We start from the raw sequence: 26494 nt of genomic DNA, 5'->3' as shown, positions 1-26494 counted from the left end.
AAAGCAATAGGCAATGGGGACGTGGGCAATCGGGAATATCGGCAATTATGAATTTCTGCAAAATGTGTGTGTAAACGAAGCAGTAGGCAATCGGGAACGTAGGCAAACGGGATTCCCCCCACTTTAATATATCTAAGCAAATTTCTTGAAAAATTTAGAAAATATGGTGAAATGAAGTAACTTTGACATAGTCAAGATAACTTTAATTCACATTTTGCAAATGTTTATTTCTTATGTTGCCATTAAGTTGACTGTCTCGCTTAATTAACTTTGATTTAAAAATGTTGAATAAAAAAATAGCGACATTTAGGCCCGGTTCCACAACTCACGGTTAACTGCTAACGGGAGATTAATAGATTTTCTGTCTCTCCTTAGATAATAATATAGAGAAAGATAGGTAGTCGATTAATCTCCCGTTAGCAGTTAACCGTGAGTTGTGGAACCGGGCCTTAGAGATTACAAAAGCTTAGTAGAGATTATAATTAGTAGAGATTAGTTTATTTGTAATAAACGCTTTTATCACACCTACGTAAATAGGTATTAATAAATTGTATTACTAATTTTACTGAAAAAAGGTTTTGTTGTATTAATTGAAAATCCGATAGATTCAACAGTATGTCTGTTCAAAAATACATAAATCAGAAGTTTTGTAAGAATAAGTATTGTTTACTAAACAGTTAAATTTATCTAATAACACATTACAGTTTATTTGATATCTTTGTATATATTATAGTTACTGATTGTATATTATATGTCGAATTGTACATATAATACTTAACAGTAAATAATAAAATATCTCTTTTGTTAAATATACAATAATTTAAAAAAAGATATTTTTTGCTCAAAACTTTGAAGAAAGATAATGTATTAAACATGCGTTATACGTGTTTGATTATTACAAATTTTAATTTTTTGTACGTATTCTATCGGTAAATAAACAATCTTATAATGTTTAAAAAGAAATCCATTTATATATTATCCACAGAATACCAAAAAAGATAATGTTTTTCACAATTGTACCAAACAGTTTAACGCTAAAAATAAATTTAATTAATATCCAAATTTAAAAAAAGGGTGTTATTTAATTTGTCACCGTTTTTCCGCGATGCTGGTTGGTTGTTGATTGTCAAGTTCGTGCTGTGTGACTTGTTTCACTCTGTCTTTTGCTGTTGTCAAACTTTTGACAGTTCCCCGTATTTAAAAAAGAGAAGGAAATATTTGAGAAACAAAATTTGATTGAGAAAGAGAAAGAGAGCCAATTCCTGTATTTGAGAAACAAAAGAAATTTGATGGAGAAAGAAAAAGAGATTAGTGTGAAAGAGAGAGTTTGAGTGTGAGAGATAAAAGATGCTATAATAATAAGGTATAATATTATATATCTAAGAATTTGACATTTTGCGTAATAATTTTTCTGTATTCTTTCCTTAGTAGGATAGGGAAGTGATACTTAGATATATAGTTTATAAGCGTATGTTGACTGACGATAGAGAAAGTTTGAAATTAGAAACAACCTGAAAATGTATTATAATTTATAATTTAATTTAAAATTTTATTTAAAACAATATATCTTTCAGAAAGAAAGAAGGGTAAATATACTGATCAGGGGAGCCCGCTCCGATGACCTTGGCCTTGACATATGTAGTCAAGATCACCCTTCTGACCTTTAAAAAATTTTAGCCGTCGCTCGTGATTCGTTAAAAAGTTATTAACAGAAAAAATTATTCAGTATAGTAATACTATACAGGGTGTTTCTAATTCTAAAGCATCGGATTTACTTGGCACCATGCGATAGAAAATGAAAATCTAAGAAGAAATGTCATATTATTTTTTGATGCAGTAAATAGTTTCGCCTTAATTCATCATTGTAATAAGTCAATAAGCGCGGAGGTACAAGAGAAAGTCAGTGACGGAGAATGCGTGAAGTTGACTCCCTGTTAAAAATTAAAAAATGCTTCTAATGCTAATAATTATCGATAAAATTTTTTGGAAGGCTACCAAAATTTTCAATAGAACTGTCGGTTACCAAGAAATATTTCCATTTTGACAGGACTTAGAAAATTTTCGAATTTGTATCTTCAACTAAAGAAATTTTTTATTCTGCAGCTTACAGCTAATAATTATCGATAGAATTCTTCAGGCGGCTATAATTTTTAAACTTTTGCTTTTTAATATACACACGATGCTTTACTATTATTTTAATGTTTGTATTTTTGCACAATTTAATTTTAAAGAAATTTAATTTAATTTAATTTAATTTTTTATTTTAATTTTTCCGTCTTAATAAAACTGAATAAAAATCAATACTAATTTTATAAAATGTTACTTTTCTAATTAAATAGTACTTGCCCGGCAATATTTAAATAACACATGGAGATAATTGGATAGGTCTTGGAGCATCTTTTTGGAAATGGCCACCAAGATCACCAGATTGGAATCCTTGTAATTTTTTCTTGTGGGGTGCACAAAAAGAAAAAATATATTTTAATCGTAAAAACGCAGGACAAATTGGAGGAGCAAATTCAAATAGCGTTTAATAACGTACAACGACACCACATTCGAAATGCCACAGAAAGTGTCATAAATAAAACAATTAAGTGTTTGGAAGCTAATGGTGGATACTTTGAGCACTTGTTATAAAAAGCACTTGTTATAATGTTTTATCGTTTTATAATAAATAAATTTATTTACCATTAAATTTTTTCTTACTTTGTTCAATAGACAAATCTTTGTAAGTTCTATAACGGTGAAAAATTTTTCGGTAATCGGCAGTTGAATAATTCTATCGATAATTATTAGCACTCGAAGCTGTAAGTTGCGGAATAAAAAATTTCTTTAGTTGAAGATACAAATTCAAAAATTTTTCCGTTAAAATGGAAATATTTCTCGGTAACCAATAATTCTATTAAAAATTTTAGTAGCCTTCCAAAGAATTTTATTGATAATTATTAACATTAAAAGCATTTTTTAATTTTTAATGACAGGGAGTCAACTTCACGCATTCTCCGTCACTGACTTTCTCTTGTACCTCCGCGCTTATTGACTTATTACAATGATGAATTAAGGCAAAACTACTTTGGACAAAACATGTCGACGTTGTCCGACCAATTTTGAACCCAATGGTGTTGCAAAACTTTCGTTGGACTTCTCCGACTCATTATACTTTGCGACGACATCCTACACGGTCGATCTCGGGTACCCGAAGAAGCAAATGATTTCTGTCGCTGAGCGTCCAGCGCGAACACTTTCGATAATCATGACTCTTCGGTTATACTCCGCACTTAGTTTCAACATTGCGACTGTTTCGAGATTATGATTGTTTAGTACATGTGTCAAGCTATTTGGACGCCAATCGTGACCACTATAAGTGGTACAGAACGGTAGGAAATTCAAATTAAATTTTGTCCGGATTTTGGTGCCGCACCCTGTACATATGTGCATACGTTACATAACTTTAAATAGGTATATCAGTATTTCAGCATTTCATAACCACTATTTTGAATTTTACTTTTGATAGGTGACTTAAAATTAGCACCTCCAGAAACCCACAGAATTATTTCCATCATATAAAGGCATCTCTTCTAGAAAAGCCGAAGATATAAAAGGAATAAAATTAATAATGTGTAACAATTTACATTTTACAAAAAGTAACGGTAAAAGTAATGTGCGCATTAAAAAAACAACTTTGGCATTTGCAACAGTGATGTAGATATTTGTTATAAGATGCACATGACTGCAAGTTTCATTTCGTATACAATAAAAAAATACATGCATACATAGATTATTCCACTTTTATGCACAATGCACTTTACTTACACTTTGAATATTATGTGTTATAAATATACATATACATATATATATACATAATATTTAACAATAAACAATAAAATATTTCTATTACGCTGAAAATACATAATAAATTTAAAGAGAAAAATACTCTTGACTAAAAAATATGTGCATTGTATATATCATAAAGTCCAGTTCCTTATACAATATTGTAGTGAGTAAATAATTTTATGATATCTATAAATATATATAAATCCACTTGTATATTACCCATAACACACCAAGAAAGATGATATTTTCCGTTACTGTAGACAACAGATGTACTCTAAAAGTAAATTCAATTAATTATATAATATTATGTAAATCTTAATTATAGATAAAAGATTGTTTATATTATATTAAACAGGAAATTATATTAATTCTAATTTGTTAATTAATTTAATCAAAAACTTTTAAAAGATGTTTTACATTTCTTGATTTTTATTTATACTTATGTCATACTATACAAATTTATTAGTTGGAACTCTTATATCAGATTATTAAACAGATTAAATTTATCTAATTTGATTCGATTGTAGTTTTGACGTACCCAAATTGACTCAACCCGAAGATTTGGTTTGTTTTATCTTATCTTATTAGATATATGTACATATATATATATATATATATATACATATTGTATACTTTTTATATTTATATTTATATTAAGTTAGTGCAAAAATAATTGCGGTTTTTGGAAGTTAAAAATTTACGCGATTATTCTGGGCATCGACGTGTAATTTCCAGTAAACACATATACCTGAAAGGGGAATAGCTTATGCTTTCCGTGGGTAAGATTTGTGTCTAAGTTGAGGGCGAAAGAAAAAGGTAGGTTATATATAACCTTTGCTCGCAATGCGCAAACGCAAGTGACGTCACGCTCATCGCGCGTTTAAAAATTGAAATGTAATTTTTAATTTAAATACAATAGGCAATAATCGAAAAAATGATAATTAATTTACATACTATAATAAATAATAATAAACTTTATTTATAAATAATAATAGACTTTACTTTAAATTTTTTTGTAAATACAATAACAAACGTAACATTTAAGATATATTATTGATGTTTAAAGAATATTAACTTTGAATATTTTTGTCTAATTAATTTTTTACATTTTATATCACTTGCACTTTTTCTTTCGTGGAACAAACACATTTATATAAATTTTAGCAACAATTTGAATGAATTCAGTCCTTCAATTATTTAAAGCATCTTGTTCCATAATATGTTTCGTCATTTTAATATTATTAAAAACTGAATAGAAAACAGTTTAAAACGTTATTATTACTAATAATTTTTAATATTTTTTGCAATCAATATCGATGTTATCGAGATATTTTTTATATTATAACTTCTAACTTTCTACAAACAATAATAATGCTATTTAAGCAATTAATATTATTGATTGTAGGAGGTTAGGAGTTATAATATAGAAAATATCTCGCTATTAAGCTCGCGGTTGCTCATTGCAAACTAAGGTTAAAATCTACTTTTATCTATTATTAAAACGTGTTTATCGTCACACTCAATTTGGATACAAGCTCGATTCTTCATTTCTTTCCAGGTATATATATGCGTTTTAAGGTAAAATTTTTCACTTTTTGTTTTCCATCGTTGGGCAAAAGTTACACGATCGGTGCCATAAAATAGACTTTGTTCAATTATAGTTAAATAGTAAATTATTTCTCAGATCTCGAGGTGCTCTTCGAGGATCTGCTTCAATAATAGCTTTTAACTCATCATTATTGCATAATTGCATAATAACATTCACGGCGTTCATTATTTTTTATTTTTATCTCCGTTGCGAAATTTATGAAATCAGTGTTGAGTTGTACGCTCACTAATGATATTCTCACCGAACACTTCATTGACTACTTTCAGAAGTAAATGTAATGTTGTAAAGTTCTCCAATACGATTGGTTGTTGCTTTTAGTTTTAGTTGGATCTAAATGTATAAATCAATTATATAAAAGAATTTTACAACAGTTTCACCGCATCTATTTGAATTCATATCACAAAATTGCACAAATTTGCTTTTTTCCATTTTTATTTCGGTAAGAAACATAATCTTGTAAACAATTAAAACAAGAGGCTAAACGTAAATTGATAAAACAAATTTCAAAATGATATGCTATTTGAATACAGTCGGATAAAAGTTTACTTCAGAATAACCGTGTAAATTTTAAACTTCTGAAAACGGTAATTATTTTTACACTAACCTAATAATATGTATATGTATATACATATGTGTGTATGTGTGTGTTATACACTTAAGTTTAAAAAAAATGTAAAAATATGTATAATAAATGCTAAAATGCATCCTGGAAAAGTTTTGATTTGAAAAGTAAAAACGTTTTGTAACAAATGTATTTGTATAATGCATAAGTATATTATGATATATTCATACATGCATGAGCATATTATAATTGCTGCAAATTTATTTTAATAAATTGTAATAATAAAATGACCTTAAATATTACTCATGAAATTATTTAATTATTTCTTCTTTCTGCTAGACACTATAATGGCACTAACAATGGAAAACAATAATTACAGGAATAAGTAATAAATAAAAATTGTTACCTAATGCAAAGATATTACGAGTGCCGATATCTATGCACATATCCCACACAGCAAAATTGATCCCGGGATCATCTCGATTTTATCCCATTTTTGTCCTGGCAAGATAAAACGTCTTATGGTTGTCCATAGGAGCTCTCAGTAAGAGCTCTCGTCCTGCTCAAGATCAATGCGGGACGGTTTAAAGATATCCCGTTGTAACAGCAAATAGACGAGCAAAGCGTACTCTCCAGAGGACATCCATAAGAGCTCTCAATAAGATCTCGTTCTGCTCAAGATCAATGCGGGACGGTTTAAAGATATCCCGTTGTAACAACGAATAGACGAGCAAAGCGTACTCTCCAGAGGATATCCATAAGAGCTCTCAATGAGATCTCGTCCTATTCAAGATCAATGCGGGACGGTTTAAAGATATCCCGTTGTAACAGCAAATAGACGAGCAAAGCGTACTCTCCAGAGGACATCCATAAGAGCTCTCAATAAGATCTCGTTCTGCTCAAGATCAATGCGGGACGGTTTAAAGATATCCCGTTGTAACAACGAATAGACGAGCAAAGCGTACTCTCCAGAGGACATCCATAAGAGCTCTCAGTAAAATCTCGTCCTATTCAAGATCAATGCGGAATGGTTTAAAGATATCCCGTTGTAACAACGAATAGACGAGCAAAGCGTACTCTCCAGAGGACATCCATAAGAGCTCTCAATAAGATCTCGTTCTGCTCAAGATCAATGCGGAATGGTTTAAAGATATCCCGTTGTAACAACGAATAAACGAGCAAAGCGTACTCTCCAGAGGACATCCATAAGAGCTCTCAGTAAAATCTCGTCCTACGCAAGATCAATGCGGGACGGTTTAAAGATATCCCGTTGTAACAGCGAATAGACGAGCAAAGCGTACTCTCCAGAGGACATCCATAAGAGCTCTCAGTAAAATCTCGTCCTACGCAAAATCAATGCGGGACGGTTTAAAGATATCCCGTTGTAACAGCGAAAGATGAGCAAAGCGTACTCTCCAGAGCACATCCATAGGAGCTCTTAATAAGATCTCGTCCTACTCAATGCGGGATGGTTTAAAGATATCCCGTTGTAACAGGGAATAGACGAGCAAAGCGTACTCTCCAGAGGACATCCGTAGGAGCTCTCAGTAAAATCTCGTCCTACTCAAGCTCAATGCGGGACGATTAAAAGATATCCCATTGTAACAGGGAATAGAGCAAAGCGTACTCTCCAGAGGACATCCGTAGGAGTTCTCAGTAAGATCTCGTCCTACTCAAGCTCAATGCGGGACGGTTTAAAAATATCCCGTTGTAACAGCAAATAGACGAGCAAAGCGTACTCTCCAGAGGACGTCCATAGGAGCTCTCAGGAACATAAAAATGTGACAATTACGACAATATTACACTTATTGAAACAATATATTAACAATATTAAAAATTATAAAAAATGACATCTAGTTCTTATTTTTTTTATTTTATTTTACCCAAACAGAGCAAACACAGATCTTTTTATAAGTTTTCATCATATTTCACATCTTATTTCGCATACGTAAAATTAATAAAAAACTGTAAAACTTTATATTTATTTATAAAAAAAAAATTGTAAGTTAACTATACATGTTTCATCCTTCTTACAACATCTATTAAAATGATTTATAAAAAATAATATGTAATGATAAACATGAAGTATTCATGGATCATCACGAAGCGTTAGATGCGTACGATCTTCAAAGTCAAGCAACGTCGGCGATGGTTCGCACTTGGATGGGTGACCGTTTTTTCCGGATGCAGAATTAAGCAAGATCTCCATAAGACATCGAGAGGACATTGAAATTTACATCTATAGTACATCCTTGGGACATCATGCTAGTTATCCCGCGATTGTCACGAGATCGTCTCATGGGATGCCTATAGGATCATAAATGTCCGCTTTTTTTTATCGCAGTAGGCCGATCTTGTTGACGTCCTAAAAACGTCAGCAAGATCGTCCTACTGCGGTAAAGGCAGTGGACATTTTTTATCGTATGGGCATCCCATGAGACGATCTCGTTACAATCGCGGGATAACTAGCGTGATGTCCCAAGGATGTACTATGGATGTAAATTTCAATATCCTCTTGATGTCTTATGGAGATCTTGGGCTATCGTAGGGACGTCTTTAGGACGTCAGCAAGATCGTCCTACTGCGGTAAAGACAGTAGACATTTTTTATCCTATGGGCATCCCATGAGACAATCTCGTTATAATCGCGGGATAACTAGCGCGATGTCTCAAGGACGTACTATGGATGTAAATTTGTTGTCTGGGATGTTATAACATCACCTTCTATTCTTATATATCTTATAATATAATACTTGTTATATAATATAATACCTTTGTATAATACTTGTTGAATAATATAATACCTTTTTTGACGTACTCTAGCTGCATCTAACCGGTTTAAGTCTTCATAAAGAAGAAATTTTTTGCCACCAATCATAAAGTTTCTTCAAAACATGAACACATTTTCAAACATATTTATAAACATTTATAAGTCTTAAACTATCTTTGTAATATAAACATTATTGACTTTTCGTTGACACTCTAGGTGTAAGTACCCGTACGATAAATTTGACGCTCTGTACCTTTTCCAATTTTTAGAATATTGAACAAGTGGCACCATTTAGTACTAGATTGAAGAATTAACTACAATTTAGAACTATTACGCACGCGTAGCAAGCGTCAGTGTGGTCTTACATGTCGTCAGAGACAGGTTATGGGTGTTAACCATGTGTGTTAAAGACGTCAGCTTCGACTAAATTAAAAAACCTTGTGTTTTCGGCTATTTTATTAATATTGACAGTAAGTGTACCTTATAATGTTTGTAATTTGTTTAAATTTTGTTTATTTATTATACATAAATTAATTTATTTGAAATATTTAGCTTAGTCAACTGACGTCTTTAGCACATTGGGTGATTCACATTCATAACCTGCTTCTGACGACAGCTAAGACAATATTGACGCTTCCCACGCATACGTAATAAAGTCCTAACCTATTCCAATTTTATTTAAAATATGTTTTACATTTTTTGATAATAAATACAACTTTTATTAAAAAATTTCCGGTTTTTATTTATCGAAATAACCTACCTTTCATATGCAAAATAAATATTCTTTTTTTCAGAGTCCACTAAAAACTACTTTTTTTCTTAAAACATTATATCTAAACAACTTTGTAGATTTTTAGTTTCTAATATTGAAATCTATAAAAGTTACAATTTTTTAAAAATCTTTTTTTTCTCGACATATGATAAACAAAAATTTGTTTACAAAAACTATGATAAGATTTCATTGAAAAAATTATTGTAGTATGTTTAAGGAACCTTGATGAAATTTACCTACAATTTTTATTATAACGATTAAATGCTTTATATGAAAATGGCAGTTGTTAAGAATTGTTCTGTATGTGAGCCCGATTTGTCAAAATTGATCGAAAAAAATGTGTGTCAACAAAAAGTTAAAAATAAGAGATATAATATGCTTACTTGAAATATTCTTTCATATCATAAGCGGAATAATCGAAAGAAAACATTTTTTGTTCTTCAGGTGGTATTAAGGATGTCAAGAACGATTTATTTATATTGCTGTATTCCCAATTATTAGACGAAAAGTAATATGTAACACAACTGACAACATATAATAGTCGTACCAATCGTATTGCCCTAAATAACATATTCATTAAAATAAAATTTGAACATAACGATATGTATTCAATTATATTATTGAATCTGTATTAAACGTCTTGTCGTATTGTCGTATTAAACGTAGAAGTAATCAACAGATTTTAGTGAAACTTTACAACGATACATTTTAGCAGTCCAGAAAAATACTGTTAAATTTTTGAAACAATGCACTTGTTCGTTTGAGTGAAATAATTGACAGGATAAAAAAGTTTACAATGATTGAACCAATACAGCACGTAAGTGTGGTAAACGAGCACAAGTGATAACATGAATTTGAAATTGTTATATTTAGTTAGAAGAATGCTTGTTCTCAATTAAAAAAAAAAATTATTTCAGTAATAAAAATAGTATTTTATAAGCGAATTTTTATTCACATTTATTATTATTAATTTTAGAACTTATACAGCAAAAAAAGAAGGCAACAAAATGGTTATTTGAGTATTTCTTTTTACTTGAGCCTCTATGCCACTTGTGCCGGGCCTGAGCAGAGAAACTCTCTTAAATTAATAAGTTGACCAAAAACATGCCAGTCTTCAAAGGATTAAAAACAAGAATTTAAAAGGCGAAGCTATGCTCAAGGTACAGGAAGTCCTCCTTTTAAAAAAATTTACATTAAAAGATTTACATTTTTATGTTTCGTCGAGTTATAAACGTTTTTAAAATTTACCAAATTAGACTTTGCATCGCAATACTAGAACCTATACAAGATGAATAAAAATTCTTTTCTTATGCAAATTAAACTCAATCTATCGATTGAACGATATTACTACTTGATCGATTTAGCCATTATTAAGATTTAATAATAAAAGTCTTTTAAAATGGCGTCTTGCATAAGAAACACCTAGCTATGACATTGTTTACATTACCGTGCCTCCCATATCATAATTAAATTGACGTGTAATTTAATAGCTTTGATTTTAACAAGCGTCTATTAAATATTTTCTTTTTAAATTGCTAAAGTTGTTATTTTTTTCAAGTTTTTCCTATTATTTTTCTAAATCAGTGATTCAAAAAAACAACAGATAGTTTACTTAGCAATAAATTATAACACACAAACAAACATACAATGCCGATTCGTATAGTATTCGATAAATATTATTATATTTATTGAATACTATACAAATTATTATTATTATTTTAGTTTCCTGTATATCTTAGTAAACATTTAAATAAATTAAATTTTGTTTTTTTAATCAAATACATAAAGAAAAAATTTTCATTTTCCAAATTAGTTATATTAAATTATTAAAATATTTGATTTAAGACTTACATAGGTCGACGTCCAAAGCACATTAAAATCCGATCTATTAATGTAGCTGGCATAACATGTAATAACATTGTTAATATATAGAATAAAATAAAATTAGTGGTGTATATTGATTTATTATTCCAGATAGTCCCGTCCAGAGGTATCTCATCAAGCATACTTCGAAACACGTCTATATCATATCGATGTGTTGTACGTCTCTCAATTACACAATTTAAAACAAATAAATTAGAATCCTTAGTAAACCTATTAATAGATAAAATTAGAAATTAATTAATCTATAGAAGCTGATTGTTATTTGAACAAAATTTTATAAGATTTGTATAAAAGGAAGACAAATAAGCCTTTAAATTAACCACCTAAAAGAAAATGGACTTATGCAATTTTATATCATTATATATAATTGGCCATGCAGACATACACATACACACGCGCTCAAGCATGCACGCACGCACAATGCGACAATACAAAATATTATTAAAAAATGTCAATTTCCTTGTTACATACATGTCAAAATTTAAAAATAATAAATTTTTTACTTTAATTAATTAATTTAAAATTTATTTTAAAAAACATTGAAATGCAACGTACAGTAGAAGAATATTTATTTCTTTTCTAGTTTTTAATGGTACCATGCTAATCGATATCGGCAGCCGGAATCGATCAAGCATAGGGTTACATTCTGAGGCAAAATCTTTCTCCCCCATTAGGAAATAAATTTGCATAGGGAAAAAATACTGAGAGAAATTAGATATAACATTCAAGTTGACAAGTGTTCAGTTGCTAGCTGTCAAAGAATGATAATAAAAACTCTTGGGTAATAACTAATCTGGCAAATAGTTATTGATATAATTAAAGAAAAACACAATGTTTCGGCCAGGCGATTTCTGGCCCTTATCAAGTGTATCTCGTGTTAATAAATAATCTCGTGTAAATAAATAAGTTACGTTAAGTACAATAAATGTCTATCAATACCAATTTGCAACAGCAAACGTTAAGTATTGTTTAGGAAAACGTGTTAGAAAACACGTCTGTACTCCGCAACCTTTGTCAGTGGAAATTAAATATAAGTAAAACACTAAAATTTGGAATAAAAATGTCGGAGTTGTTTGGAAGTCTTTGAGTATAACGGAGTAATTGCGAAGTGATTATCTTTAATCTCGAAATAGGAGAGATGGTGAGAATATGGCACTATTTTCAATAAAAAAATGTTCCAAATGTAATAAAATAAAAAGAGCAAGCATTAATCGTATCGAAAAGTTTACAAAGTTGTGAAGCTACTTTTCTGCTGAACGCAGCCAATAAGTTCCTCTATTCAGATTTAATACTCCTGATCTATCGATGCGCCGTGGCCATTAAAATTTGTGACATTAGAAGTGAGAAATGACACGTTGACAACCCACTTTTTGCGTCTGTGCCATTTGCAAATTAAATAAATTTGAATAAAATAACTCTTAAGATCACTTTAATATATTGGTTAAAATATGGCGAATGGTATCCTTTTTTTACAATAGTCAATACATAACCGTCAAATAAATATGATACAAGGTCGAATTTTCCCTGCTATAAAAAAAGAAAAATCTTTCTTTTATACTTATAATAGTTACAATTCGCTGTATTTTGAGGAATTTATAAACACGACACAAGTTACAGCAACAGAAGAATACGGCAAATAATTACGACATAGCACGAACGCAAAAATTGAGTTGTCAACGTTTCTTACTTACTTGGGGATTTATCTGTCTCGAATTTTCAAAAAATTAATTTTTTGAATTTTTTCGCATGGCGGAGAAAATATAAAAAACTACTGGCCAGATGTTTTGATTTTTTAATATATGTAATACCTATCTGTGGCTCCAGTGTAGACTAAAATCATAACGATTGGTTAACAATTTCTTGATTAATCTTTTAACATTTTTTTCCTACGAAAACAAACTTTTTTTTAAAAAACTTCCGCTATTTTTGTGATTTTGTGGCCAAATTTCTCCATTCTAATCTATACTGGAGTTTTTTTCCCATAGATTAATAATCTTTCTTATTTTTTCCTTTTCAGACAATCTATTTAACCAAAATCCTTTATGCCAGCTATTTTCAGCACTTTTTTTGCTAAAACATATATAATAAATTGCAAAAATCAATTTAAAAAATATTTCTTGCAATTAAATATTGTAACAATATAGTTAAAAAGTCTCAAATAGTTTTCTTTATCGTCTTAAAAAAAAATTATTAAAAATTTTTTTCATTTCTCTTTCTGAAACAGATAAGTTCCCTTGATGTCACAAATTTATGTATGGTTGCGGTAAGGAGTCAGAAACCTTAATAAAATATTGAATAAAGTGCATACGATCTTGTTATAAGCATTAATTGATGTAGTTCTTATAAAAAAAGAAAGCTTTCTCTGATTTAATTATACATTTTAATAAGTTAATACTAGAAAACAAATGCATTATTACCTTAAACAAATTTCAAACTACGCTTATTTTTTGTATATCTTTCGTTTTAGATAAATTTTTCAATATTTCTTTATTTAAAAAAATTATACTTATTACATCATCGTTTTCTTCATTAAAGAACAAAGAAAATTCATTATTTAATTATCAATCTTACTGTTGTTAGAAAGGATTGAGACATTCGAGAAGTTTGGGCTGACGTTTTACCTCGCTTTTATCTTTGAGGGTAAGCAATTCAGTTTTGTCTTCTAGAGTTAAAAATAATTGTAACATATATACTGAGCATACGTGGTCAATCCAAGTTTCCAGCATACAACGAGCATAGCTTTAACGACAATGTCTACTGGTACAAAGTTGCTATGACAACTTGTATTTAAGTAAGCTACTCGTATTGCTCCTTTTCCGCCACCAATATAAAGGCTTATTGGACCATAATAGTTATCTATCCATCCTGGAAATGGTTCCCTTATTGATGACATAACTAAAATTTAAAACACATGCAAATTAAATTATTATCAGATTATTATTAAATTTTAATAATTTTTTAATAATAGAAGAAAAGGTGGTAATATGACCATCCATTTACATTTTTTCAAAACTTTTTACATAACTTTGTTAATAATTAATATTTTAACCCATTTAGGACCAAATGTCCACTATTTTTTCTCCACGACCAATGCTCAGATTTTTTAACGGGTCATAACTTGGCACAGTTATGTAAAAAATTAAAGACAGTTGTTTTTAACTGTTTTACAGTAATAAATAAAATATTGTAAATTAAGGGTCAAAATTCAATTAATTTGAATAAGATGGATTAGGATTAAAATCTAATTGACTTAAATTGTAATTTATCATCTTTAATTCATTATTTTTGATTTTTGATAATTATTTTAATACAAACTTAACACAGAAGTAATTGATCTAATTTTTATTTAAATTACTACAAATACAGCATGTTATAAATATAGCATGTTATAAATATGCTATAATTGTTTTTAATAACTAATAATTAATGAACACACTGCAAGTCTAAGTGTTTTATTTTAAAACGCTTAAAATGTTTAAATTCTTGTAGTCACCTTTTAAGCGTTTAAAAACGTATTAAATTTAAAGACATATAAAGTGCTTTTTTTCAAAACACTTACGTGTTTTATTTTGACGTGGATTTAATGCATTTAAAGTGTTTAAACACACACATGTATTCTTAAAAAAAAGCTTTGATTCCAAAATATATTATACTTAAAATAAAAATTTTCATAATTCCGTTTATTTCATTTTTCTCGATTTCTTTTATAGACTGACATTTCAGTCTAACATTATATGTCGATGACCAAAAATCTGACTTCTTCCGCGCTCTCGATAAGCTCCTTTTACTTATACAACAAGTGCATTTTATTCACAAGAAAACTTGCCACGTAGCGATTCTATCTATAAGTGTTTTACTTTAACACGGTTTTAGTGTTTTCTATTCTGTATATATAATGATTAAAAACACAAGTAAACGTATTATTTATATAAAACGTATTAAATGTTGTATAAAAAACATTATGACATTTTAATCCGATGTTTAAAATAGTTATCCTGTTTTATTTTTATATGTTTGATCCGATAAAACACTTTAATGTTTTATTTTAAAACACTTTATAAAACACTTAGATTTGGAGTGCATACTGTTCAGAAAATTAAAGGACGCATATGCATGAGAAGGTTTCTATGTAGTTGTGTACATTCGTACATGATTGATACCGAGGACGTTGACCGACTCCTCGACGCGACTCACGTCTGATCTTGCTTTGTTTGACCCAATTTCTCTTGACGACGCTACAAACAGACAGTCAGATTTTCATTCATTCTTTTTGAGACGAGCGTCGGAGTAAGACGTTCATTGAGATTACAATACACACGTATTGTAAAGGTTTTCGTTACGTGCCACGTATCTCGTGCAAATTGGTTGCACATTCAAAGTAGAGACTTACCACGGCCAAGTACTCTGCATAATCAGTTTCTGCAGACCCTACGGGTTGCTGAAAGATAGAGTTCGAGTTCAATTCCTGCAGTCACCACGACGAGCAGAAAGAGTGAGAGAGAGGGACATTCGACCCTAAATTCTACGGCCTACCGAGAGAGTGAGAGAGAGGGACATTCGACCCTAAATTCTACGGCCTGCTGAGAGAGAGAGACCAGGAGATCGAGCTCCAGGTACACGGAACCTCTGTAGAGAGTTTTCAATTGAGTTCTTGAGAGAGATTTCATCCTGTTTCGGATTAGCACGACGGCTAACCGACAGGACAGAACTCAATTCAGAGGTTCCCATTCAGCTGTACTATTCAGCAATTATTCAGAGACATTCTCATACCGTCGTAACTTTCGAACGTAATCTATTCAGATGCGTTCACATGTTGGCGTCACTATCAGACGTATTCAATCAACTGTTTAGAGACATTTTTTGATAAATGTTAAACATGTATGAATCAAAAGTTTCAGTGTAACCTTCTTCTGCATATGCGTTAATTACTTGAAACATTATCAATTCATTTGAAATACTATTGATGTAAAAATCTAGAATCACTGTAATGTTCCATAATTCTCATTACGCTTATCATTCTCAAATAATTTGATGATTCATTTGTAAATATTACGATTATAATATGATTGCATAAAGCTCATGGTATGGAATGCATGATTATTAATTTGAATAACCGTTTAACGTTATTGTATGAATAATTTTATAATTTATTAACCCTAATAATTTCTGATTGTTGTGTATTCTTATGTGTATTCTATTCTATATGTGTGTAATTCCATATGTGTTATTTATTATATTTGTTATGAACGTCCGTCACTAACCGAATTGTCATAGATTAATCAGAATATTCATAGACTATTCAGACTTGTCATAGATTAGTTTTCATATTCTGCCAAAATTATTTTAAAGTTATTAAATTTTTCTGCCACCTTTAATTGACTGTAATCATTTTCAACCGGCGTGCTTGTTTATTAAACACATACAAATAAATATTTTTATACAAAAAAATATTTTACTACAAAAATTTAACGCCGCTAAACCGAATAATTTACTTTAACACAAAATCGCTTTTTTCCAATTTAACTTATAGACTGAAATAATAATAATTAAAAATTACAATTTTTTGCAATTGAAATCGTAATGGCGTTATATACGTATGACATTATACACGCACGTGAGAGAGGGAGAGAGAGAGAGAGAGAGAGAGAGAGAGAGAGAGAGAGAGAGAGAGAGAGAGAGAGAGAGAGAGAGAGAGAGAGAGAGAGAGAATGTGCGCACGCACGCACAAGAGATTGAGATATTAAAAATTGCTATAAACAAAGTGTTATATACTAAACACACACACACACACACACACACACACACACACACACACACACACGTGCACACACACACATTCAGATGCACGCACAAAAGAAATAGAAAAAGAGCTAGTAAATTATTCGGTTTAGCGGCGCCAAGTTTTTGTAGTAAAATATTTATTTGTATTAAAATATTTATTTGTAATATTTGTACAAATAAGTATTTGTAAAAGTAGATGTTCTAATTCGTATGAACATCTATTTTCATAGTTGGCGCATTTTCTTTATATCACCCATACAGCACAGAAAGATTGCAGCAACATTGTGGCAACATTTCAACGCAAGATTGCAATATTGCATAAACGTTGTAAAATGTTGCTGCAAGGTTGCTGCAAGATTGCAGAAATGGTAAAATGTCCGCTTTTAGAAATATTGTTACGTAATATTGTAGCAATATTGCAGTAAAATATGTATGCAATATTATTTAGAAAAAGATTATTCAAAATAATTCATCTGATTTTAAATAACTATTTTGAATTTAACAAATACAGAGTGATTAGTGAAACTTCAAAAGATAAACTTTGCAAGTTTTGTCTTTTATCTTATATAAGTACATTATAAGATGAGAAAGACAAAACTTACAAAATTTATCTTTTGGTTGACGTAATCACTCTGTTGTTAAATTCAAAATATAGTTAGAATTGATCGGATGATCGTTTGGTTGATGTCACTATAATCACTCTGTATTTGTTAAATTAAAAAATACAGTTATTTAAAATAATTTTGAATAACCTTGTACTCTGTTATACACAAATCTACATAATAATAGTTTTACACACAAATTAAAACTACTCCTACTAAGTATTATAATATAATGTTTTAATTACAATATTATCTGACCACTTCTGACTATACAAAATAAAATAAAGTATCTAATACAATTTTTTATAATCAGAAATGAACACCATATCTAACCATTTACAAAACTAAAGGTTTTATGTATGCTTTAATAAAATTGTATATAATAACGTAAATAATCGTACATAATTATTTATAATATTATACATAACCATACATAATCATACATAGTACCATATAAGACCATGTATAATTATATATAACTTTATCTTTTTCTACAATTTCTTCACATAGACAAACATGGACTATTTTTTCCCAGGTATTTATCAGTTCTGCAAGAATTTTAGAAATATTATGCTATTTGGGGTTGTAACGATTATTTAAATTTATAACAAAATTCCCAGTTTACGTTAAAAATTCTAATTACTTTTGATAATCAACACTGATAACAATAAGATTTATAAATTCTCACAATAATATTAAATAAAACAAGAAATGTAAGAATATTGAACATACCTAACCCACAGTATATTAAAACTATTTCATAAACATTAATTTACTTCTAATAATTGATAGTAAATCAACATACCAATAGAAGGTCTTACAATCGCGCAAGGCAAGGAGAAAGAATATTCTTGTATTATACTCTCTGCTAGGTTTTTCGAAAAAATATACGTATTGGGTGCATAATCCAAAAATCTGCAAAAATTACATAAACACACACAAAATTAAGAATTACACTGTAAAATAATTAAAAAATTTTTAAGGCAAACAGGCATTTCTTATAGACATTTTGGCGCTTACAAATTTGTACATAAAATTCTTTAATTATGTTACATTTTTTTAAATTGGATTTAAAAATACAAAAAGTTTTTGACATATACGGCGGTTTTTAATACTTTTGAGACTAAATGGCTCAAAATGTAATGATAAAGCAATTCCACTCACTTGATAAATTTGTTTTTAGCAATAAAAAGTTTAAATAAGAATTCAATCCATCTCATCTATTTGGTGTTTTGGTTGTAAAATTTGTGTCAGACAGTATTATTGAAGGCAAGAATTTAAATTAAAAAATAATTTCCAGAAAACCTACCTTAGATTATATAAAATGTCTATATAAAATTTATAAAAACGACTTGTGTTTTTAACTTACTTAGCCATGAAAACGTTTAAAGTATGCTCATCTAATGATTCGGCCATATCTATCATTTTCTTCCAATTAACTATAGGTGAGTATACTTTTTCTTCTACGAATGGTTTATTCACATTTGTAAATGCTGTACTAACATACACTAACGCCTTTAATAGATAAAACATTAATTTAAAGATTTTATTTCTTTGGAATTTTCAGTAAATAAAAAGTTGTTAAAAAATAGATATTTAAATTTATATTATTGATTTTGTAATGTTATGACATTTTAGTACTATACTTTTTCTTTTTTAAGTTTACTACATTTTAAATGTTTTTAAGCTCGAAAAGTACATATTGATGATATGAATTTTTAAAGATAATTTACAATAAAGATACGAATTATTCCGTAAAATTATTGAAGATACTATGTGACAAAATGTGTTATTATAAAACACAATCACAGTTACTTTTTCTAACTTACTACAACATTTTTCATGTTTTGAGCTAAAATGCAGATGTCTCTTGTTGATCTAGTGTTGTTAAGTATAGCATATTTTAAGCTGTCATTAAATTTTACACTCGCTGCTCCATGAATTATTATAGTCACTCTATCAATTAACATTTGCTTATTTTCATCCGATAAACCTAATACCTTATCGCTAACATTACCAGAAATTGGAATCAGTTTCTTGAAACTCGAAGGTCGCTCTTCACGCAATTTGTCAAATAACTGAAATAATAAAACTCATTTTTTTATAAAATAGTTTTCTTATAATAAAAGTAATTTATAAAATTTGTATTAAATGTATAACCAAGAAATAAAATGTTTAATGACATTTGCAACAACATTATATTTATGTTTATTTTAATGTTGGACATGTATATTAATTACAAAATTTTAATTTTAAAAGTAACTTTCTTTAGTAATAATGTTACAATAGTATCTATAAAAAATTCTTTTTGTCAATCTTGTATATAACACGTCAGGATTGTTAAAATCTTACAGAAACGTTATAAAAAGTTTGTCTTCTTTATTTAACTTACTGGTAAGTTTAACATTTTTTCGAATCTTTGATTAACATCTAGTCCTTTTGCTGGGCGTATCAAGAGAAATATTTCACGAACATCTGGACATGATCGCAATACCTTTTCGATAAACACTTTACCCAAAAATCCTGTTGCACCGGTCAAAAATATACTTTGTCCTGCGTAAAAAGCAAGAATCGATTTAGCTGGATCAATTGTCACCTTATTCATTATTTTTTTTTTTAACAGCATGAACAATATAAACCAAGGAATACGAAGTAAGATATAAAGTATTAAAACAATTAGAACTACTATTATTTTTGTGATAAGGGTAGAGAGTCGTAGATGAAACTAGAATAAACGTTACTATTTTCAAATGGCTATGACAACTTTCAGTAATGTTTACTACTGTTTAAGTATGAAATCTATAGTCAATGTGTGACATATATTCCAATTTAAGTGTGATGGAATTATTTACGTTTTAATACAGGAAATGGCGGACATCGTGCAGTATAATGTCGAAAGTGCAAATAATATATGTAATAATGTGCGTTTGCTTTGCTCTACAATATAAATATTAAAGTCGAACGTGCAAATAATACATGCAATAATAAGCATTTGCTTCCCTTTACGATATAAATGTAGAAATGTGTATTATAATATGTAATATCAAGTAACACAATTTAAATTTTGCTAATTCGTTTGTATTTTTGAAGAAGGATTTGGAAATGCAGAATATGGACTGAATTTCTTCGGAATTGGATATGCTGTATACTTGTATTTTTAAATCTTTATATATAATATACAATATAATATATTTACATAATTATTTACATAACTATAATACTTAGAATTATTTGTATTGGACACTGGTTTTATCAATATTTAATTATAATATTATAATGTACGTCTAAAAATAAGAAAAATATAAAGAAAATGAGTAGAAAGGATGTTATGTAATTCAACCAAATTAAATTTTGGATTTTATTTATTTTTAAATTGTGTATAATATACATTTGTACGCGAGTAATTGGCCGGAAATGATAAAGAAAAATGATAACCAAGTTAAACTTGTCATGCAGTATTCAAAGCAAATGCATCCGTTTTTTAACAATTCATTGATTTAATTATTTAAAGCTAATATCTTTCTAGTGCATATCTTCAATATACTGGGTGATACACTTTAATGAGAGGGTTCCGTTTGCCTACGTTCCCGATTGCCTACTGCTTCGTTTGCACACGAATTATGCGGAAATTTCCCGATTGCCGACATTCCCGATTGCCCACGTCCCGATTGCCTACTGCTTCGTTTGCACACACAAAAATAATCAAGGTTCAAAATACACATTGCACACGTTATATTATTACGCTCATACACATTGCACGTGACGCTATTGCACACGTGATATAATTACGCGCATACATACACACACACACACACACACACACACACACACACACACACACACACACACACACACACACACACACACACACACACACACACACACACACACACACACATATATATAGGGGGGGGTCCACATATATATAATATATATAGAAGAAATTATATATATTATATAAAATATTAAAACAATTGAAAGATATAAGGTAATTTATGAAAATTAATAATAGATGATAAATTGATATAGATACATATAAATACTGTAACAAATTGAAATGTACGGATTTTATATAACATTATCGATTTATTTCAATTGCTTATAATTTTAATTATCTATAATATAAAGATATAAATATAAAATTTTTTAAATAATTTTTGTATTAGAAATTTTTAATTTATTTTACTTTTAAATATGCTATTAAAATATGATAATTGTAACATATTTTATATATATATATATATATATACATATATATATTTTATTTAATTATTTAAACAAAAGTAATACACGTTTAATACAAGTAGTAAATGTTTATCAACTTTTTTTCTTTTATAAGAACAAAAAAACAAAGTAAAACACATTAATATAAAAATTTTAATAAAAATTTATTTAAAAAATTATCAGTATTATGTCTGTTCCAGATTAATCATTTATTGAAAAACATCAAAAAATCTACTATCAATTATATTCTAGCATATACATATATAGTAATCAGATAATTTATACGTGTTCAAGTAATAATTAAATTATTAATTAGACTTTAGTTTTATTTAATTATAAGTTAAACTTTAGTTTTATTACTGTGAGTCAACATTTCCTGTAAAAAAGAAGGAACTGAAAAACTTAGTCCAATCTTATATTTAAGATTGTCTTACGTTATTAGACAATCTTAAATACACCATCTTTATATACATAATATATATTATTTCTTTTTGCATGTAGCTACTTACAAATTCAACTGTAGATTCATCAATGGAGGCATCACCATATGTAGTAGTATCTCCAATTAATTTGTTTACATCATTATCTATTGGTGACATAACAATTTCTGATTGTGAACCTCCTCCAGTTTTTTTTAAGCTTTTGTTAATGTCAGCTTCTTTTCCTTTAACTTTTGCTCTTATATCATGTCAATCCTACATGATAATGAAAATTAAATAAGGTTATATAATTTACTTTAAATATATATTATTTTAATTATGTTATGTTTTTATTATGTTAATATGTTCATTATGTTATATGTTAATTATGTTATTTGTATTTATTCTCATAACTTGCATATAGTCATACTAACTTTTCTTCATTAAAGCCAAGTTTTTTTAACACCGGGAAGAGCATTAAGTGTGTCAGTATATAACTTCCATCCATAGTTTTTGAGCATCTTTATGCGAAAAATTTGATGAAAATTTTGTCGGTATCAATTCTGGATGGGCATTTAAAAATTTTAACATTATTTTTTTTTGTGCACTTGATATGTTTTCTTGCGCGTTTTTCTGCCATCTAAAATTAAAAATTAATTTAAAAATCAATTTATGTAAAATCTGTGTAAAATATTTTTGCTAATAAAATATGTCTTTTTTTCTTACTTTTATTAGTTGTCCTTGCTCCTTCTACAGTCATGATAAATTTTCCAATATCATATAAATAACTAAAGCCACAATTTCATTGGTTCTTCTATTTCGCGAATATATGGCAATTTAGTGATCGCATACGATTAGGTCGTACGTATCAATTCGCAAATGATCACAGATCGTTCAAGAATTGTCTTTATTAATCGCATACGTAAATTTTCATGCGACCATTCGTCGTATACGAATATAATCGCAATCCAGAGTCCAGAATCGAGCTTCTGCTGTGATTGGGGCCGCGCGATGCGCGAGGACTAACGCGCAGCCCTTAGTGGGGGTTCGCGGCGTCGATCACGGATGTTTTTGCGTGTGTACTTGCGACCGGAGAGATCGTGCTCTGTATCAAAATGTAATATTTTGAATTAAATTTTTATTTGAATTATTTCTCTTTTTTCTCTCTCTGATTAACTTATAATTTAATTTATATTTATAAAATAAAAATAAAAAACTAAAACGCTAATGGCGTGCGCGAAGCGCGCGTAATGTTGTGTTCTAGTATCGATAATTGCAAATCTCATAATGATTATTGCCTCTTTTCCGTGATGTTAATTGGTTCTCTCGCTGCGCTTACTTTGTGTTCCAAGAGTAGCTGTCATTGTGATTGAATTTTGACAACTTTTAAATTTGTATAGATGGTTATTTATATAATTATGATTGTAATCAATTTTTAAAAGATATAAAATAATAAGTTAAGTAGCGCGCGTCTGTGGTGTCTACTGATATAAATTACAAGTATAACAAGAAATATATAATGTATCTTGCACGTATGCGCAATATTGGAGACACCGTTTTGTCTTCGATAAACTTACGATTAATTCTGTCAAATAATAAAAATTAAATAAAATAAATTCCGATTAATTAAATCTTATTATAAACTTTAAATGTTTTAAACTCCCTTTTAAAATTTTATTTCTTCCTGGAGTAATCCTGGAGTAGGTAGGGTGCTCTATGTGTGAATCGAGATATAACAATTAAAATTATATAATTCAACATGTAAATATGTTTTTTAATTTTATTGAAATAATTTGTGTAATTAAAATTATGTGATACTAATGCCCAATATGTTACAAGAAATTGTCAAAATATGATGTACAATGATACAAAGTTTATACAAATTAATGTGACTAATAAATTTTTATATTTTTTACTTTATATTTTCTAAAATTTTAATGTTTGTTTTTAAAATTTTATTCTTTATTATTCTTTAATAATTCTTCATTTATTGTTCTTCAATACTTGAATACTTAATACAAATGGTGAATTTTAGTATTATTGTACTTATTTCGCGCTTTTATGTAATGTGGTAAAAATATATTGTAAAATATTTTATAGTTCGTAAAATTTACTAATTTTATTTTTAATATTTGATATAAGATTAGTTCTAACTTATAAATTGTAATAAATATATTGTAAACTTATACTTTTCTTTATGTATTTGCTGTAAATTTATTTTACTATATTGTATTATTGAATGTTACAAAAAATAATTCTTAAATAAAAAATAATAAAAAAAATACATACAAAGAAAAAAGGACCGCCAATTAAAAATCGGCGTGGTGGAGGGCCTGTACAGGTTGATTTGTTTTTACCAAATGAAATTTTAATTAGAAATTACATTAAAAACATAATCTTTAGTTAAGAATTAAAATTTGCATAATCTTTCTTCTAAAAGATTATGCAAATTTCCTTCGACGGGTACGACCTTGTCGTGGTGGGAGGGCTCAGTACTCTGAGCTCTGTTTTAATTTGAATTTGATTTGTACTTAATAAGCACTGCAAGCACAGAGTTACAAGCTATAAATTATTTCTTTAAATATGAATTGTTTTTTTGTGTCGTGCTTTAATTTGGACTTTGCATTTGTTTGTTACAGAATCATTGTAGGGTTTGTACAGAATTGTTGCTGAAATACGTTTGTTGAATAACTCTGCCGCTGCGCATCGATCGGTGAGTGAGGAATAAACTTTTAAAATTGAGATAATCTGTGTATATTATTTATAGAAATAACTACATTTTAACTTATTATTTAGTTAAATAATATAAATATTAGAAAGTAGAATTCGGATTGCTAATGTTGACATTCAGATACAAATTTGTAATATAAATATGTATATATCTTTTACATATATTCAATTTATATTTCTTCATCAGACTCAGGATCCGTTAAATCTTCATTTTCATCTAATAATTGTTTAGCTTCGTGAGAAAATGCAATCTCCTTTCTTGTAGAAAGTTTCGTCAATGAGGAAATAAATGGATCCGATGATGCAAGAAGCTTTTAAAATAAATCTCGATATTAATTTATTCTCGAATTCTTTCGAGTGCGAAATTGCCGAAACATTTTGTAATCTTTATTCTTGGCTTCTTGCGCTTTTTCCGATAATTGTCCTGAAAATTAAGGATTTTTTAAATAAAATTGAATTATTGCAGTAATTTAGAGATATGCGCATGCGTTTAAAAAAAATAAATATTTATTTATCGGTAGAAAAACATGACAAATTACTTCAGTGCTGTGAATTAAAATTTTATGAACGCTTGTGGGTATGTAAAACCATGGATAAAGTGCTACAAAAAGTTTTGCAGTCTCTATGCCATAGTTTTAAATTTTTTAATGTTAATATCACGCCTACTTGCCATTATCGATAAAATATTGTTAAACCGAATGATTAAACTAATATCAATTCCAGTTATTTGTGCTGATTTTTCTGCGTGTTTGAAAAAACATCGAGCGGTATTTCCGTCATTAGTTGTCCCATGACCTACATTGTACATAACATAAAATTTTTCTATGTACATACATCTTTAGATTTAAAGTTATTAATTTTTATTTATTTCATGAACAAAATAGAGGTTAGCAATTGAGTTCGTGGATATGTATGAGGATATATAGTATATATTTATATATTACAGATCTATGTCTGGATGTTAATAGTAGCAATCTGAATTCGATTTTTTAATATCTATAATAGATTATTTTTGTTAACTAATTAATAAGTTAAAATGTAATTATTTTTATATATTTTAACATACAATGAATAATACCTTGAAAAACAATATCAACCAATAATCCCATTTCCGAACAAAATTTTTCTTGAATTTGTTTTTTTTTTGGCAGCAAACAATTTTTTATTTTTTTCTGATCTTACCTGCATATAAAAGTTATATTCATAATAATATATTCATTTAATATTTATTTATGAATCTGTCTGTATAAATTACTATGCCTGCCAAGTTTTAAATTGTAATCTGTATGAAATATGTAGTAAACATTT

The 26494-nt window shown here is 28.6% G+C and overlaps 2 protein-coding genes across 2 annotated transcripts in view; one reads left to right on the top strand and one right to left on the bottom strand.

Annotated features, from left to right (window-relative positions):
- LOC105840432 (neuronal acetylcholine receptor subunit alpha-9) overlaps positions 1 to 26494 on the top strand; it is a 71444-nt gene that overhangs the window by 5136 nt on the left and 39814 nt on the right. The window contains exon 2 of the mRNA XM_036287815.1: positions 25096 to 25169. The gene's annotated coding sequence lies outside the window, so the exon portion shown is untranslated. The remainder of the gene's footprint in view (positions 1 to 25095; positions 25170 to 26494) is intronic.
- On the bottom strand, positions 3942 to 21004 carry LOC118645905 (fatty acyl-CoA reductase 1-like). Its single transcript, XM_036287814.1, has 9 exons — positions 20206 to 21004; positions 19643 to 19891; positions 19183 to 19328; positions 18619 to 18728; positions 14133 to 14325; positions 11398 to 11640; positions 9930 to 10106; positions 8809 to 8889; positions 3942 to 4108 (listed from the first exon to the last, which is right to left on the bottom strand). Exons 1-9 carry the CDS (start codon positions 20437 to 20439, stop codon positions 4021 to 4023), a joined length of 1521 nt encoding a protein of 506 aa, XP_036143707.1. The 5' UTR covers positions 20440 to 21004; the 3' UTR covers positions 3942 to 4020.

The sequence above is a fragment of the Monomorium pharaonis genome, chromosome 6 (genome assembly GCF_013373865.1).
Source record: "Monomorium pharaonis isolate MP-MQ-018 chromosome 6, ASM1337386v2, whole genome shotgun sequence".
Taxonomy (NCBI): Eukaryota; Metazoa; Arthropoda; class Insecta; order Hymenoptera; family Formicidae; genus Monomorium; species Monomorium pharaonis.
This window is presented reverse-complemented; position numbering and strand designations above follow the sequence as displayed.